Source organism: Cucurbita maxima, unplaced genomic scaffold (assembly GCF_002738345.1).
Source record: "Cucurbita maxima cultivar Rimu unplaced genomic scaffold, Cmax_1.0 Cma_Scf00042, whole genome shotgun sequence".
NCBI lineage: Eukaryota > Viridiplantae > Streptophyta > Magnoliopsida > Cucurbitales > Cucurbitaceae > Cucurbita > Cucurbita maxima.
The window spans coordinates 111,658-124,806 of NW_019272058.1; the positions used below are offsets into that span (position 1 = coordinate 111,658).

The 13,149-nt window shown below is 38.8% G+C and overlaps 1 protein-coding gene across 1 annotated transcript; it reads right to left on the reverse strand.

Annotated features, from left to right (window-relative positions):
• Positions 1-3,498: 3,498 nt before the first annotated feature.
• Positions 3,499-11,469, reverse strand: LOC111469948 (the record flags this gene model as incomplete). The annotated part of the gene is given in 7 exon segments (XM_023115401.1): positions 3,499-3,627; positions 3,760-4,536; positions 4,672-5,318; positions 5,748-5,997; positions 6,382-6,502; positions 10,041-10,984; positions 11,248-11,469. Coding segments are annotated over 7 exon segments (3,090 nt in total), but the record flags the coding sequence as incomplete, so codon positions are not given.
• Positions 11,470-13,149: the final 1,680 nt, after the last annotated feature.

Genomic DNA, 13,149 nt, shown 5'->3' on the forward strand with positions numbered 1-13,149 from the left:
TGATTGATGTTTTTTGGTTCATATCACCCTTCTTCTGACTCTTCCTCTCCATCGACCGACATCTCTCCCTCCCCTAGGACTATGTCCCGCTAAAAGGGTGACATTGTCATCTTCTTCATTTTCAACTCCTTCATTCAAGAGTACTTCCCTCCCTTGAAGATTACCTAAGGCTATTTCAATTCGCTCCATCCGGCCTGTCAATGTACTAATAACTTGATTCAAACGAGTAATTGTTCCGACTTTTGCTTCTCTCCACCTAGCTTCATTGATCTCCCCTCCATTTTCTCCATCTTGGTTATTGATTGTACAAACAGTAGTGGAATATGTTTAGGACCTTACACACTCAACTCACTGATTTTACACTCAGGGACACTCGAGTTCATACACACAAAGAAAGGCTGTTTGGGAAAGTGACTAAATTATGATCAAGGTAGGATAATATATCAGTAAAGCAATTCTGACAGTAGCAAGCTATTCAAGGCAATCAAGATAAGTTAATTATGAGATAACAATAAAATAAAACAAGACGTGAAAATATATATATATATATATATATCAAACACAACGATTCTAGATTTAGATGAATGAAAAAAAAGATGTAAATTGAAGTTTATTTGATCTTCAAATAAACATGCAAATGATCTAAAAAAAATGATAAATATCGTTTATAATCACAATCGTAAAAACAAATATGATAAGATTTTTTTTTTCCAAGATCTCAACGTGATCTTTAGGAAGAAAATGAGAAAAAAGGGAAAAGTTGATGAATAATGCTGAAATGACAGCAAGAAAATAAATGGACAAATTTAAATAAAAGATAAACAAGAGCATAAATGAAAGATAAAATCAATTCTAGAGTCGGCCACAAAGATGTAAGCCTAGGCTCTGATACCAAACTGATAAGGCAACCCTAATCCTCAGCCCAACGATCCAAACTTTTGTTTTAGCAAGAACCCTTGAATCAAAGTAATTAACACCTCCTTATACGAAATTTGGATCAACCAAGAGATAAGGCTAGAATTAGATTACCTCTTACGATCGAAGATCTAGAAGCAAGATTTGGAGCCTTGTTCTAAATTGAGTCACTCCACAATCTAACTTGATCAAGGCTTGATTGAATGGCTCGGGTGCAATTCTACCACAAGAATTGCTTGAAACTTAGAAATGATAAATATGATGCTCGGATTTCTAAGAGAAACGTCTTAATTTGAGATCTGAATTACATTTATCCACCAATCTGATTTTTACATAACATATTGGGGGTATTTATAGTCTCCCGACAAAAGATGTTTGTGGTCGAGATTCAATCCCGATCCCCTTTAATCTCCACAAATGACGAAGTCAATTTTGACCAATTGACTATTGCAAAATGAAAACAAAAAAACAATAAAATCTTTTAATAAATGTTGATATGTTTGAGTGGCTAAAAAAATAAACTTGAAATCTATTAGGTTTCACTTGTGTAGGTTCAAACCCTATTGTTGATATTTTTTAATGTTTTCCAACTTCAACCATGAAAATATTCAATTGTCCTTCGTCAATTGTATCAGCTTCTAATTCTACAAATGATGGTTGAACCGAGCCGATCCAATTTTGTAGATAAAGAATGAATGTTTGTTGAATTTTCTTCGCCTTCGATCGTTTGTTGAATTTTCTTCGCCTTCAATCGTGTAATAAGTCCAGTTGGAACATTTGGAACACCGTGATTCTTATCAAGTTCATTTGTGGAACAAAGTTCTAAGACATCTCAAAAAGGATATGAGACACATTCCTTGTTATTGAATAAAGTGAACTTTACGATCATTAATCTATATCCAATGAACTAAGAACACTCTGGCTATAGTATGATTACTTGAACTATATGTAGAGACATAAGAGTTGATCAAGTTCAAATATATAGTCAAAATGATCTATAGTATAAGGATAAGGCTGAGTACTTTATTCTGGGGACACTATGGATGCGGCTCACTTTTGTATATGATGTAAACAATGTGATCACTAAAATTGTATATGTGGAGACATGTGAGTGGGGACGTCCTATGCAATGAGTATTGCATAAGATCGGACCATGAGAAAAATTACTCCGCTCTGTAGTGATTTCCTCATATTATTCAGTATCAGAGCTTCGGGCTCAAGATCGGATATATGTTTCCTTCGCGTTTCTTTTTCAATTTGTTTTTATTTTTATAGTTTTTAATCGACCTAAAATAAAAAAAAAATCCAATCTGGGATCTACTAACAAATTTGAGAGGTGAGAATGAGAGCTTCATTTGTGTACACGAGTGCAAACAGAGTGACCTAAAATTCCTTGAGTGTATACACGCGAGAGAGTGTTGTGAGGTCCTTTGTATTTCCCATAACTTACTTTTTTCATCAAAGTTTCACAAATAGATTCGAGGACGAGTCCTCTTGAAGAAGTGGAGAATGGATATGAACCAAAAGACGTCAATCATACAATAAATATACTTCAATGAAGATGTGAAGAAAAAGGTTGTCAAAATTATCAAAAGATGTTTCAATTCATGACACATTGAAGAAGAATGAAGTTTGATTGTGATAAATTTTGGGTGGGTTACAATTTAGAGTAATTTAGAGTTATTGCGATAACTTTTTATTAGGAGTAATTGAGGGTTACAATTACAAAATTGATATGGAAAATCAACCCAAGGGAAAGTATGGAACGGATTACCTTGATGATAAAGATCAAGAGTAAAGAAAAGTCGTTTCTAAACTGATTCGAATCACTCCACAAGAGATTTGATCAATACCACTTGAATGACTCTACATGCAAGTTCTAAACACAAGAATTTGCAAAGAAAGTTTAGCTCTCAACAAAGCTAAAATAGAAATTCTATTCTTAATTCCAAAATCTGCTGTCTAATCAAAGAAAAGAAGGCTTTATATAACCCATACAATCTTAACTGATGTGATATATAACTCCCAAATTAAATGGGCTAGTAAATGAAAAATACCCATAACTTCCATATTAAAATGGCTAGTTAATGGTAGAATATAGTAACCTATGTGGGTTACAATATAACCTTAACTCCTATATTTAAAACTAGCTTAAATATGACAAACAAATATTTAAACTATAATTAAATAATGCAATTAATAAAATGTGCTTATTGACTCATCCTTGGACTAGTTTCATAAATTCAGCGGAGTTTTTTAAATGCAACTTAAAGTGCATTTTAATTCATCTCTTTCTTGAAGCTCAACTTTGCACAACATATAAGGGAGGTCTTCAGCGTCTTCTAGAATTTCCTTTGATGAGCTCACCATAGCTTGAATATAACTGTATAAGGTTTGTTGTAGCTTCTTAGCTCTCGTCCTTGTAATTTGACCTTGAGGTATGGAAATTCCTTGGTCGTGTTTCATATCATTCTCCCCCTCTTGAAAAAGATTCGTCCTCGAATCAAAGCCATCACTTACATCAAAAGGACTCAAATCAACAACATTAAATGTTGTACTAACACCGTACTTACCTGGTAAATCAATTTTATAAGCATTGTCGTTGATACGCTCAAGAACTTGAAAAGGTCCATCTCCTCGTGGTAAAAGCTTAGATTTTCTTTGAGTAGGAAATCTTTCTTTTCGGAAATGCACCCAAACCCAATCTCCTGGCTTGAAGATGACAAACTTAGGTCCTTTATTAATTCGGGTGGCAGCCTTGGAATTTTGTTTATCAATTTGTTCTTTCACTTGCTTGTGCAATTTATGAACAAACTCAACCTTGGCATTTGCATCAAAATTCACAAACTCTTTTGACGGTATGGGTAACAAGTCAAGGGGGGTTAAAGGATTAAAGCCATAAACAATTTCAAAATGTGTGCATTTAGTAGTGCTATGAACAACCCTATTATATGCAAATTCTATAAAGGGCAAACAATCCTCCCAAGTCTTAAGATTCTTATCAATAATAGCCCTAAGCATAGCAGTCATGGTTCTGTTAACAACTTCAGTTTGTCCAAACGTTTGAGGATGACAAGTAGTTGAATATACTAGCTTAGTTCCTAACTTACCCCATAAAACACGCCAAAAGTGGCTTAAAAATTTTACATCACGATCACTAACGATGCTTTTAGGAATGCCATGCAATCGTACAACTTCCCTAAAGAACAGGTCTGCAATATGTTTTGCATCATCAGTTTTGTGACAAGGAATAAAATGAGCCATTTTACTAAATCGATCAACCACAACAAAGATGCTATCATAACCTTTCCTAGTCCTAGGTAAACCTAAAACAAAATCCATTGATATATCAATCCAAGGACCATTAGGAACCGGTAATGGGGAGTATAAGCCATGTGGTTGAAGCCTAGACTTAGCTTGTTTACATGCTATGCAACGAGCACAAACTTTATGAACATCATGTCTCATTTTAGGCCAAAAAAAATGTTCAGAGAGCATATCATAAGTTTTAGAAACTCCATGGTGTGCCATTAAACCACCTCCAAGAGCTTCCTTCACAAGTAGCTCACGGATGGAACAAGATGGTATGCAAAGTTTGCCTTTTCGGAAAAAAAATCCATCTAACAACAAGTAATTATCCACAATGAGTTCTTTTTCACAAGATTCAACAAAAGGAGCAAAGAACATGTCATGTTGATACAAATCCTCTATGTGTTCAAAACCCAACAACCTAGCATTCAAAGTATTGAGGAGGACATACCTTCGTGATAATGCATCTGCAACAATGTTCTCCTTACCTTGTTTATATTTTATGACATAAGGGAATGTTTCAATAAATTCTAACCACTTAGCATGTCGTTTGTTGAGTTTATTTTTTACTCACAAATGCTTTAAACTTTCATGATTCGTATGAATAATGAACTCCTTAGGCCAAAGATAATGTTGCCAGGTTTGCAATGCACGAACCAAAGCATAAAGCTCTTTGTCATAAGTTGGATACCTCAAAGATGCACCAGTCAACTTCTCACTAAAGAACATCAAAGGTCTTTGATTTTGCATTAATACAGCACCTATCCCTACTCCACTAGCATCACATTCAATTTCAAAAGTAGACTCAAAATTAGGTAATGCAAGCAAGGGAGCAGAACTCAATTTTTCTTTCAAAGTATTAAAAGCAAGTTCTTGATCTTTTTCCCATATAAAGAATACATTTTTCATAACAAGTTCATTCAAGGGTGAAGCAATTGTACTAAAATTCTTAATGAACCTACGGTAGAAACTTGCAAGACCATGAAAACTTCTTACCTCACTTACATTTTTAGGTGTAGGCCAATCTATAGCCTTCACTTTCTCCTCGTCAACCTCAACACCATTAGATGAAACTACAAACCCAAGAAAGTTAACTTTTTCCATGCAAAAGCTACATTTCTTTAAATTTACGTACAAACATTCGTTTCTTAAAGTAGTCAAAACATTGCGTGCATGGGTAATATGATCATCTAAAGATTTAGAGTAAACAAGAATGTCATCAAAATAAACAACCACAAACTTACCTAAGTATTCTCGTAAGACATGGTTCATTAGTCTCATGAATGTACTAGGTGCATTAGTTAATCCAAAAGGCATAACCAACCATTCATAAAGACCATACTTGGTTTTAAAAGCTGTTTTCCACTCATTCCCAATATGCATGCGAATTTGATGATAACCCGATTTTAAATCAATCTTAGTAAAAAGACTACATCCATGCAATTCATCAAGCATATCATGTAATCTGAGAATTGGATGCCTATACTTTATAGTTATCTTGTTTATAGCCCTACAATCAACACACATACGCCAAGAATCATCTTTCTTAGGTACAAGAATAACTGGAACAGAACAAGGACTCAAACTTTCACGTATATACCCTTTAGCAAGGAGTTCACTTACTTGCCTTTGTATCTCTTCAGCCTCCTTTGAATTAGTCCTATAAGCTGGTCGGTTTGGAATGGGCGCGCCAGAAATGAAGTCAATCTTGTGTTCAATCCCTCTAAGTGGTGGCAAACTACTAGGCTTCTCCTCAAAAAATAAATTTTCAAACTCTTGCAAAAGCACAACAAAATCACTTGGCAAAGAAGGGTTAAGCATGTTAGTAAAGTAACAAGATCCCTTGCACATAAGTACAAGAATAGTCTGGTTAGAGAGCAAAACATTCCTAGCCTCACTTGATCTAACATACAAGCTTACTGATTTGGCTTTTCGCTCTTTTTTTTCTTTAGGCTGAGTGTTACTCTCTTGCTTTTCCCTCAAGCTCTTTTTTTCACTTGATTCTTTTTCAATCTCTGCTTTTGCATCAGCCTCTTGCCTTTTCTTTTCAAGTTTGCAATGATCAATAAATACATCTTTTGGAGACGATGGAATAAGAATAGTTTTTCTACCGTTGTGAGTAAAAGAGTATCGATTTGCATACCCATCATACATTACCCGACGATCAAATTGCCAAGGCCTCCCCAGTAGTAAATCTCCAGCATGCATGGATACAACATCACATAAAACATCATCAACATATTTTCCAATAGTAAAAGAAACAAGAGTTTGTTGAGTTTGTTGTTTTTCACAGAATTTCGGTGAGAGGAAATTGGTTGTTGGAAGAAAATGCGTAACAAAAAGGAGAGAGAAAATTAACTGAATTCTGACTGCGTTCAGATTGTTTTATTTTGTGAACAAATCTCCAATTTAAAATAAAAATCATTCTAAAAATGGCTGGAGAGTGGCCAACTAAATCTGTGCCACTCCCTACAAAATTTCAGTCTAAAATTCTGGTGATCCATTCGACGTGTTTTGTCAAATGGTCAAACTGGCGATTTTCTGAAATCGTGTGAATAAGAAAAAACGGTAAAACTCAGGTTTTATCTAACAATCTCCTCCTAAAACCTGTAGTATATCTACCTTACTAATTTCTCCCGCGCCAGGGACTTGGTGAAGATGTCTCCAAGTTGTTCCTCTGTTCGGATGTAATCAATTTTGATGAGCCCTCGATCTGCACATTCTCGAATGTAGTGGAATTTGATTCCTATGTGCTTGCTTCATTCATGCAAAACTGGATTTTTGATCAGGGAGATCGTAGCTTTGTTGTCTACGTATAGCATTGGTGGATCACTTTCTCTCCCGATGAGTTCTTCCATTAGTCGCGCAAGCCAGATCCCTTGTGTTGCTGCCATCGAAGCGGCGATGTATTCTGCTTCACAGGAAGACAAAGCAACTACCTTCTGTTTTGTTGATTGCCAGCAGATTGCGCCGCCTGAGAGAAAGTAGATCATTCCGCTAGTGCTCTTACGATCATCAACGTCACCGGCCATGTTACTATCACTGTAGCCAACTAGCTTGAGTTTCTCCTTTCCGCTCCCTGTGCAGTATCTTACACCCCAGCCTCTGGTTCCGGCTACATAGCGCAGGATGCGCTTGACAGCCACTAAATGCTCCTCCCTAGGTGCTTCCATAAACCGGCTCACATATCCAACAGAATAAGCAAGATTAGGACGAGAGTTTACCAGATAGCGCAGACTCCCGACAATGCTGCGGTAATTGGTGGAGTCGACTGTCGTCGTAGTGCCAGCCTTCCTTAGTTGGAGTCGGGCCTCCATTGGCGTCCTTGTAGGATTACTGTCCACAAGTCCAGTTGTGTCCAGCAGCTTCTTTGCGTATGCACTTTGGCAGATGGAGATGCCGGTAGAATTCTGTTGCACTTCGATGCCGAGATAGTAGTTGAGCACGCCGAGATCGCTCATCTCGAAGTTTTTCGACATCTCCTTCTTGAACCTTTTGAGGACTTCCATGTCACCTCCAGTGATTATGAGGTCGTCGACGTACACTCCCACGATTAGTCGCTTCTTGTCATGGCCGTGCGTGTACATGCCATGCTCAGAGGCGCAACGTTTGAATTTCAGTGACAGTAAGGTACTGTCGAGCTTCGCGTTCCAGGCTCATGGAGCTTGTCGAAGCCCGTAGAGTGCCTTATGCAGGCGCAATACTTTATTGGGGTTGTTGTTATCCAGGAAGCCAGGTGGTTGTCGGACATAAACAGTCTCCTTCAGCTCTCCGTTAAGGAAAGCAGACTTTACGTCCATATGGTGAACCTCCCAAGAGTAATGTGCTGAAATTGCAAGTAAGAAACGAACGGATTCTAACCTTGCCACTGGCGCAAATACCTCTTCGAAGTCCACTCCTTGCTTCTGGACGTAGCCCTTCGCCACCAGACGGGCCTTGTGCTTCACAACTTCTCCTTTTTCGTTGCGCTTCAGTTTGAAGACCCATTTGAGCCCTATGGCTTGGTGTCCCGGCGGCATATCCTCCAGACTCCACGTCTGATTTTCGGTGATGGACGTCATCTCCTCCTGCATTGCCTTCAGCCAGCACGGGTTCTTTTCTGCTTCGGCGAAGGTGTTCGGTTCATCTGCACTGATGGCATGTAGTTCGGCCACTTCTTCGAGCTCGCGCACTGCCAGTCCAGGTGGTTTACCTCCTCCTACTAGGTCGTCCATCCTCCGGTACCTGGCCTCCAGATCAGTATCGTGATCGGCATCCAGCGTCGAATCCGCAGTCCGTGGTGTTGCGAATTCCACTGGTTCAAGGGTTGCACCTGCTGGCGGCGGTGACGGCTGCTGATGCTGGGCTCCTCCTTCTTCCGGCTCGGTGACGAGGTACTTCACCGTAAATTGATTTGGATTATGGTCTGCCTCGATCACGTCATTCCACTGCCAGAAGGTGCTTTCGTCGAAGACGACGTCGCGAGACACGTGAGCTCGCCCCCCTACAGGATCATATAGTCTGTATGCCTTGCTCCCGGGTTCATAGCCGATAAAAACGACCTTCAGCCCCCTAGGATCGAGCATGGCGAGGTGGGGACGTGTTACCTTCATGTATGCGACGCAGCCGAACACGCGAAAATGATGTACCGCTGGTTTTTTGTTCTACCAGGCCTCATATGGTGTCTTCCCGTCAAGGCTTCGGGTTGGTGACCGATTGAGGAGATAGACGGCCGTCATTACTGCCTCTCCCCAGAATCTCCCAGGCATCCCGGCCGTCACCAACAATGACCTTGCTGTCCCGACGATGGTCTGATTCCGGCGCTCCACCACTCCGTTCTATTGGGGGGAGTAGGGCGCCGTTAGGTGCCGTTGTATGCCGATTTCATCACAGTACTTACCGAAACCTGTCGAGGTGAATTCTCCGCCTCGGTCTGTGCACATCACTCGCATCTTCTTCTCACATTCGGCCTCCGCTCGCGCTTTAATGCACTTAACCTCCTCTGCCACCTCACTTTTCGCTTGCAGCAGGGTCAGCCACATGAAGCGGCTTTTGTCATCGACTAACAGGAGGAAGAGACTCTTACCGCCCCTGGGGTCGCCGGCTTGATGGGCCCACAGATATCGCCGTGTACAAGCTCCAACGGCTCATCGGCTCGATAGGATGTTCGAGACGGAAAGGGTGTGCGCCTCTGTTTGCCGATGAGGCACCCGTCGCACAGCTTGTTCACGCCTTTGATTGCTGGCAAACCGTGCACTAACTCCTCCTTCTGTAGTTTTTCTAGAGCAGGAAAGTTTAAATGCCCGTACCTTGCGTGCCACCTCCAAGATACCTCTTCGGTCTTGGCCGAGAGACTGACAGGTTGCTCTATCTCTAACTCCAGGATGTAAAGATGGTTTGTCGTGCGCCTTGCCTGTGTGAGCAGCCGTCGTCGATTTTCGCAAATTTTGAGTAGTCCGCGCTCGATGGAGATGAAGCAGCCTGTCTCACCGATCTTCAACTTGGCTTTGATACCACTTGTTGTTTTTCACAGAATTTCGGTGAGAGGAAATTGGTTGTTGGAAGAAAATGCGTAACAAAAAGGAGATAGAAAATTAACTGAATTCTGACTGCGTTCAGATTGTTTTATTTTCTGAACAAATCTCCTATTTAAAATAAAAATCATTCTAAAAATGGCTGGAGAGCGGCCAACTAAATCTGTGCCACTCCCTACAAAATTTAAGTCTAAAATTCTGGTGATCCATTCGACGTGTTTTGTCAAATGGTCAAACTGGCGATTTTCTGAAATCGTGTGAATAAGAAAAAACGGTAAAACTCAGGTTTTATCTAACAGAGTTACCCGTACTTCCCCACAATCATTCAACCATTGAAGCTTGTAGGGTCTTGGATGTGGTTGTGTCTTTAAATTAAGTCTTTTGACCAGAATGGAACTCACAACATTAGTGCAACTACCGCTATCAATTACAACACTACAAGGTATAGATTGAACAAGACACTGAGTTTGAAACAAGTTCTCCCTTTGGTTTAGGCCGTCCTACTTAATGTGGGTGTTTAGAGCTCGTCGAGTAACCAAAGATATATGTGTAGGGTCCTCTTCACTAAACTCCTCACTCTCATCAGTTTCCTCATTTATGTCGTCATGTGCCTCGTCATCCGTAACAATTTCTCCCTTCTTGATGGTCATAATTCTTGCATTTGGGCAATCTCTACTATAGTGTCCTACCCCTTGACATCTCCCACACTTTAAATCTCTATTTCGAACATTAGACTTTTCTACTTTTTCTTTCCCTGTTCTAGAACTCTCCCTTTTCTCAAATTTAGCTTGAGGCTTCTCATTAATCTCTTGATTTCTATGCTTATAATCAATGTTCTTACTACCCCTTTTCCATATAGAAGTAGAATTGGGAAAAGTTTTAGAAGAATACCGTTGAGACCTTCGTTGAATTTGCCTCTCGATCTTAATTACAATGTGCAACAACTCCTCAATATTAGAATAAGGCTGTAAATCAGTCTTCTCCGCAATCTCTGTGTTTAACCCATTAAGAAACCACGCCATGAGAGCCTCCATGTCCTCATCGAGTTCAAGTTGATCCATCAATGTATCCATCTCCTTGTAATAATCCTCCACAGATTTGCGTCCTTGTTTCAATGCTTGAAGCTTTTGCGCCATGTCCCGGTGAAAATATTGTGGAACAAAACGCTTCCTCATGGACTCTTTGAACTCGACCCATGAATCAATTGGTGCTTCAAGATTTCTTCTCCTACTTGACATCAATTTATTCCACCAAATTTGAGCATATTGTTTGAATTGAGCAATGCACAACAGTACCTTCTTTTCATCACTAAAATTATGACAGTTGAACACCGACTCCACCGTTTTCTCCCATTGAAGGTACTCCTCTGGATCGGTTTTGCCATAAAACTTGGGAAGTTTTAATTTGATGCTCCCCACGTTACGATCAATTCTATCATCATAAGGAACTCGTTGTGTAAATTATGATACCTTCTTCCATTGTCTCTCCCTCGCATCAAGCCATGACCAACCACTTGTGGATTATCCTCGTGGTGATCAGAATTGTCGCCCTCATATGTATCGGTTGAGGGCGTAGGTAGTGGAATCCTCTGTCGAGCTTGATTTTGAATCTCCAATCTACCTATTCGATCAGTCAACTCTTCTATTCCTCGAATTAGTCTTTCCATGGTTCGTTGTTGGGCTTCTCTCAATCGTGCATCAGTAATGTCAGTATTGTTGTCTGGATTTTCCATGCTACAAAAAAAAAAAAAAAAAGGACCTCACAAGCGCTCCCTCACGTGTATTCACTCGTAAATGTAGTTCACTCGTGTTTAACACTCAACACTCGAATCAATGTGTCACTCCCTTACAAACTCACCCTCACAATTGAGCACACACAAATCACACTCCAAAAAACAAATTGGAATGTGAGACAAGCTATGTTATAGAGCTAAGTGCAATTCAAAGTGAATAGACAACACACTCAACACATACACAAGGGTATTGAAGGAGCAATCCGAATAACGACAAAGAAACGAATTAAAGAAAGAAAATGATTAAGAACTAATTTAGACGTAGTAACATATGAGAGTTACACATAATAATCAAGAGGAAAAAAAGAAAGACATTTAACATCAATATGCTTTCTTTCTTTCAATGGTTTTTTTTTTTTCTTCTCATTGGCAAAATCTAATCAATTTACCAACAAGAAAATTGATTTAGAAGATCTTAAAGAAGAACAAAGTGTTGATAAGATCAAAATCTAACACTTTAAAGAACATAAGTTTTTTTCTTTTTTTGTTATATATTTTTGTGATAGAACATGAGCATTCTACACAAACTGAGAAAAAAAATTATAAGAGAATTAAAAGAGATAAGCACAATGAAACATATATCCGATCTTGAGCCTGAAGCTCTGATACCAAATGATATGGAAAATCAACCCAAGGGAAAGTATGGAACGGATTACCTTGATGATCAAGATCAAGAGTAAAGAAAACTCGTTTCTAAACTCGTGATTCGAATCACTCCACAAGAGGTTTGATCAATACTACTTGAATGACTCTACATGCAAGTTCTAAACACAAGAATTTGCAAAGAAAGTTTAGCTCTCAACAAAGCTAAAATAGAAATTTTATTCTTAATTCCAAAATCTGCTGTCTAATCAAAGAAAAGAAGGCTTTATATAGCCCTTACAATCTTAACCTATGTGATATATAACTCCCAAATTAAATGGGCTAGTAAATGAAAAATACCCATAACTTCCATATTAAAATGGCTAGTTAATGGTGGAATATAGTAACCCATGTGGGTTACAATATAACCTTAACTCCTATATTTAAAACTAGCTTAAATATGACAAACAAATATTTAAACTATAATTAAATAATGCAATTAATAAAATGTGCTTATTGACTCATCCTTGGACTAGTTTCATAAATTCAGCGGAGTTCATTAAATGCAACTTAAAGTGCATTTAATTCATCTCTTTCTTGCACAACATATAAGGGAGGTCTTCAGCGTCTTCTAGAATTTCCTTTGATGAGCTCACCATAGCTTGAATATAACTGTATAAGGTTTGTTGTAGTTTCTTAGCTCTCGTCCTTGTAATTGGACCTTGAGGTATGGAAATTCCTTGGTCGTGGTTCATATCAATAATGACTAATTAGGCCATTAAGTATGAATGTTACTAACTCTTGTAATGCCTTTAATAGTTTCATTTTGAGGCTATATAAAGTCATGTATATTGTATTTGTAAGTAGACTTGGAAAATGTAGTAAAAGGAGCATTCGTGCTTTCTTTAGCCAATGGCTAAGTTTCTTTGCAATTCTATGTAGTTTAGTTTAGGTTGCATGTAGAATCATTCAAGTTCGATATGACCAATCTTGCTTGTGAAGTGGTTCGAATCTCAAACAAGTGTGCTTGCGTTGAGA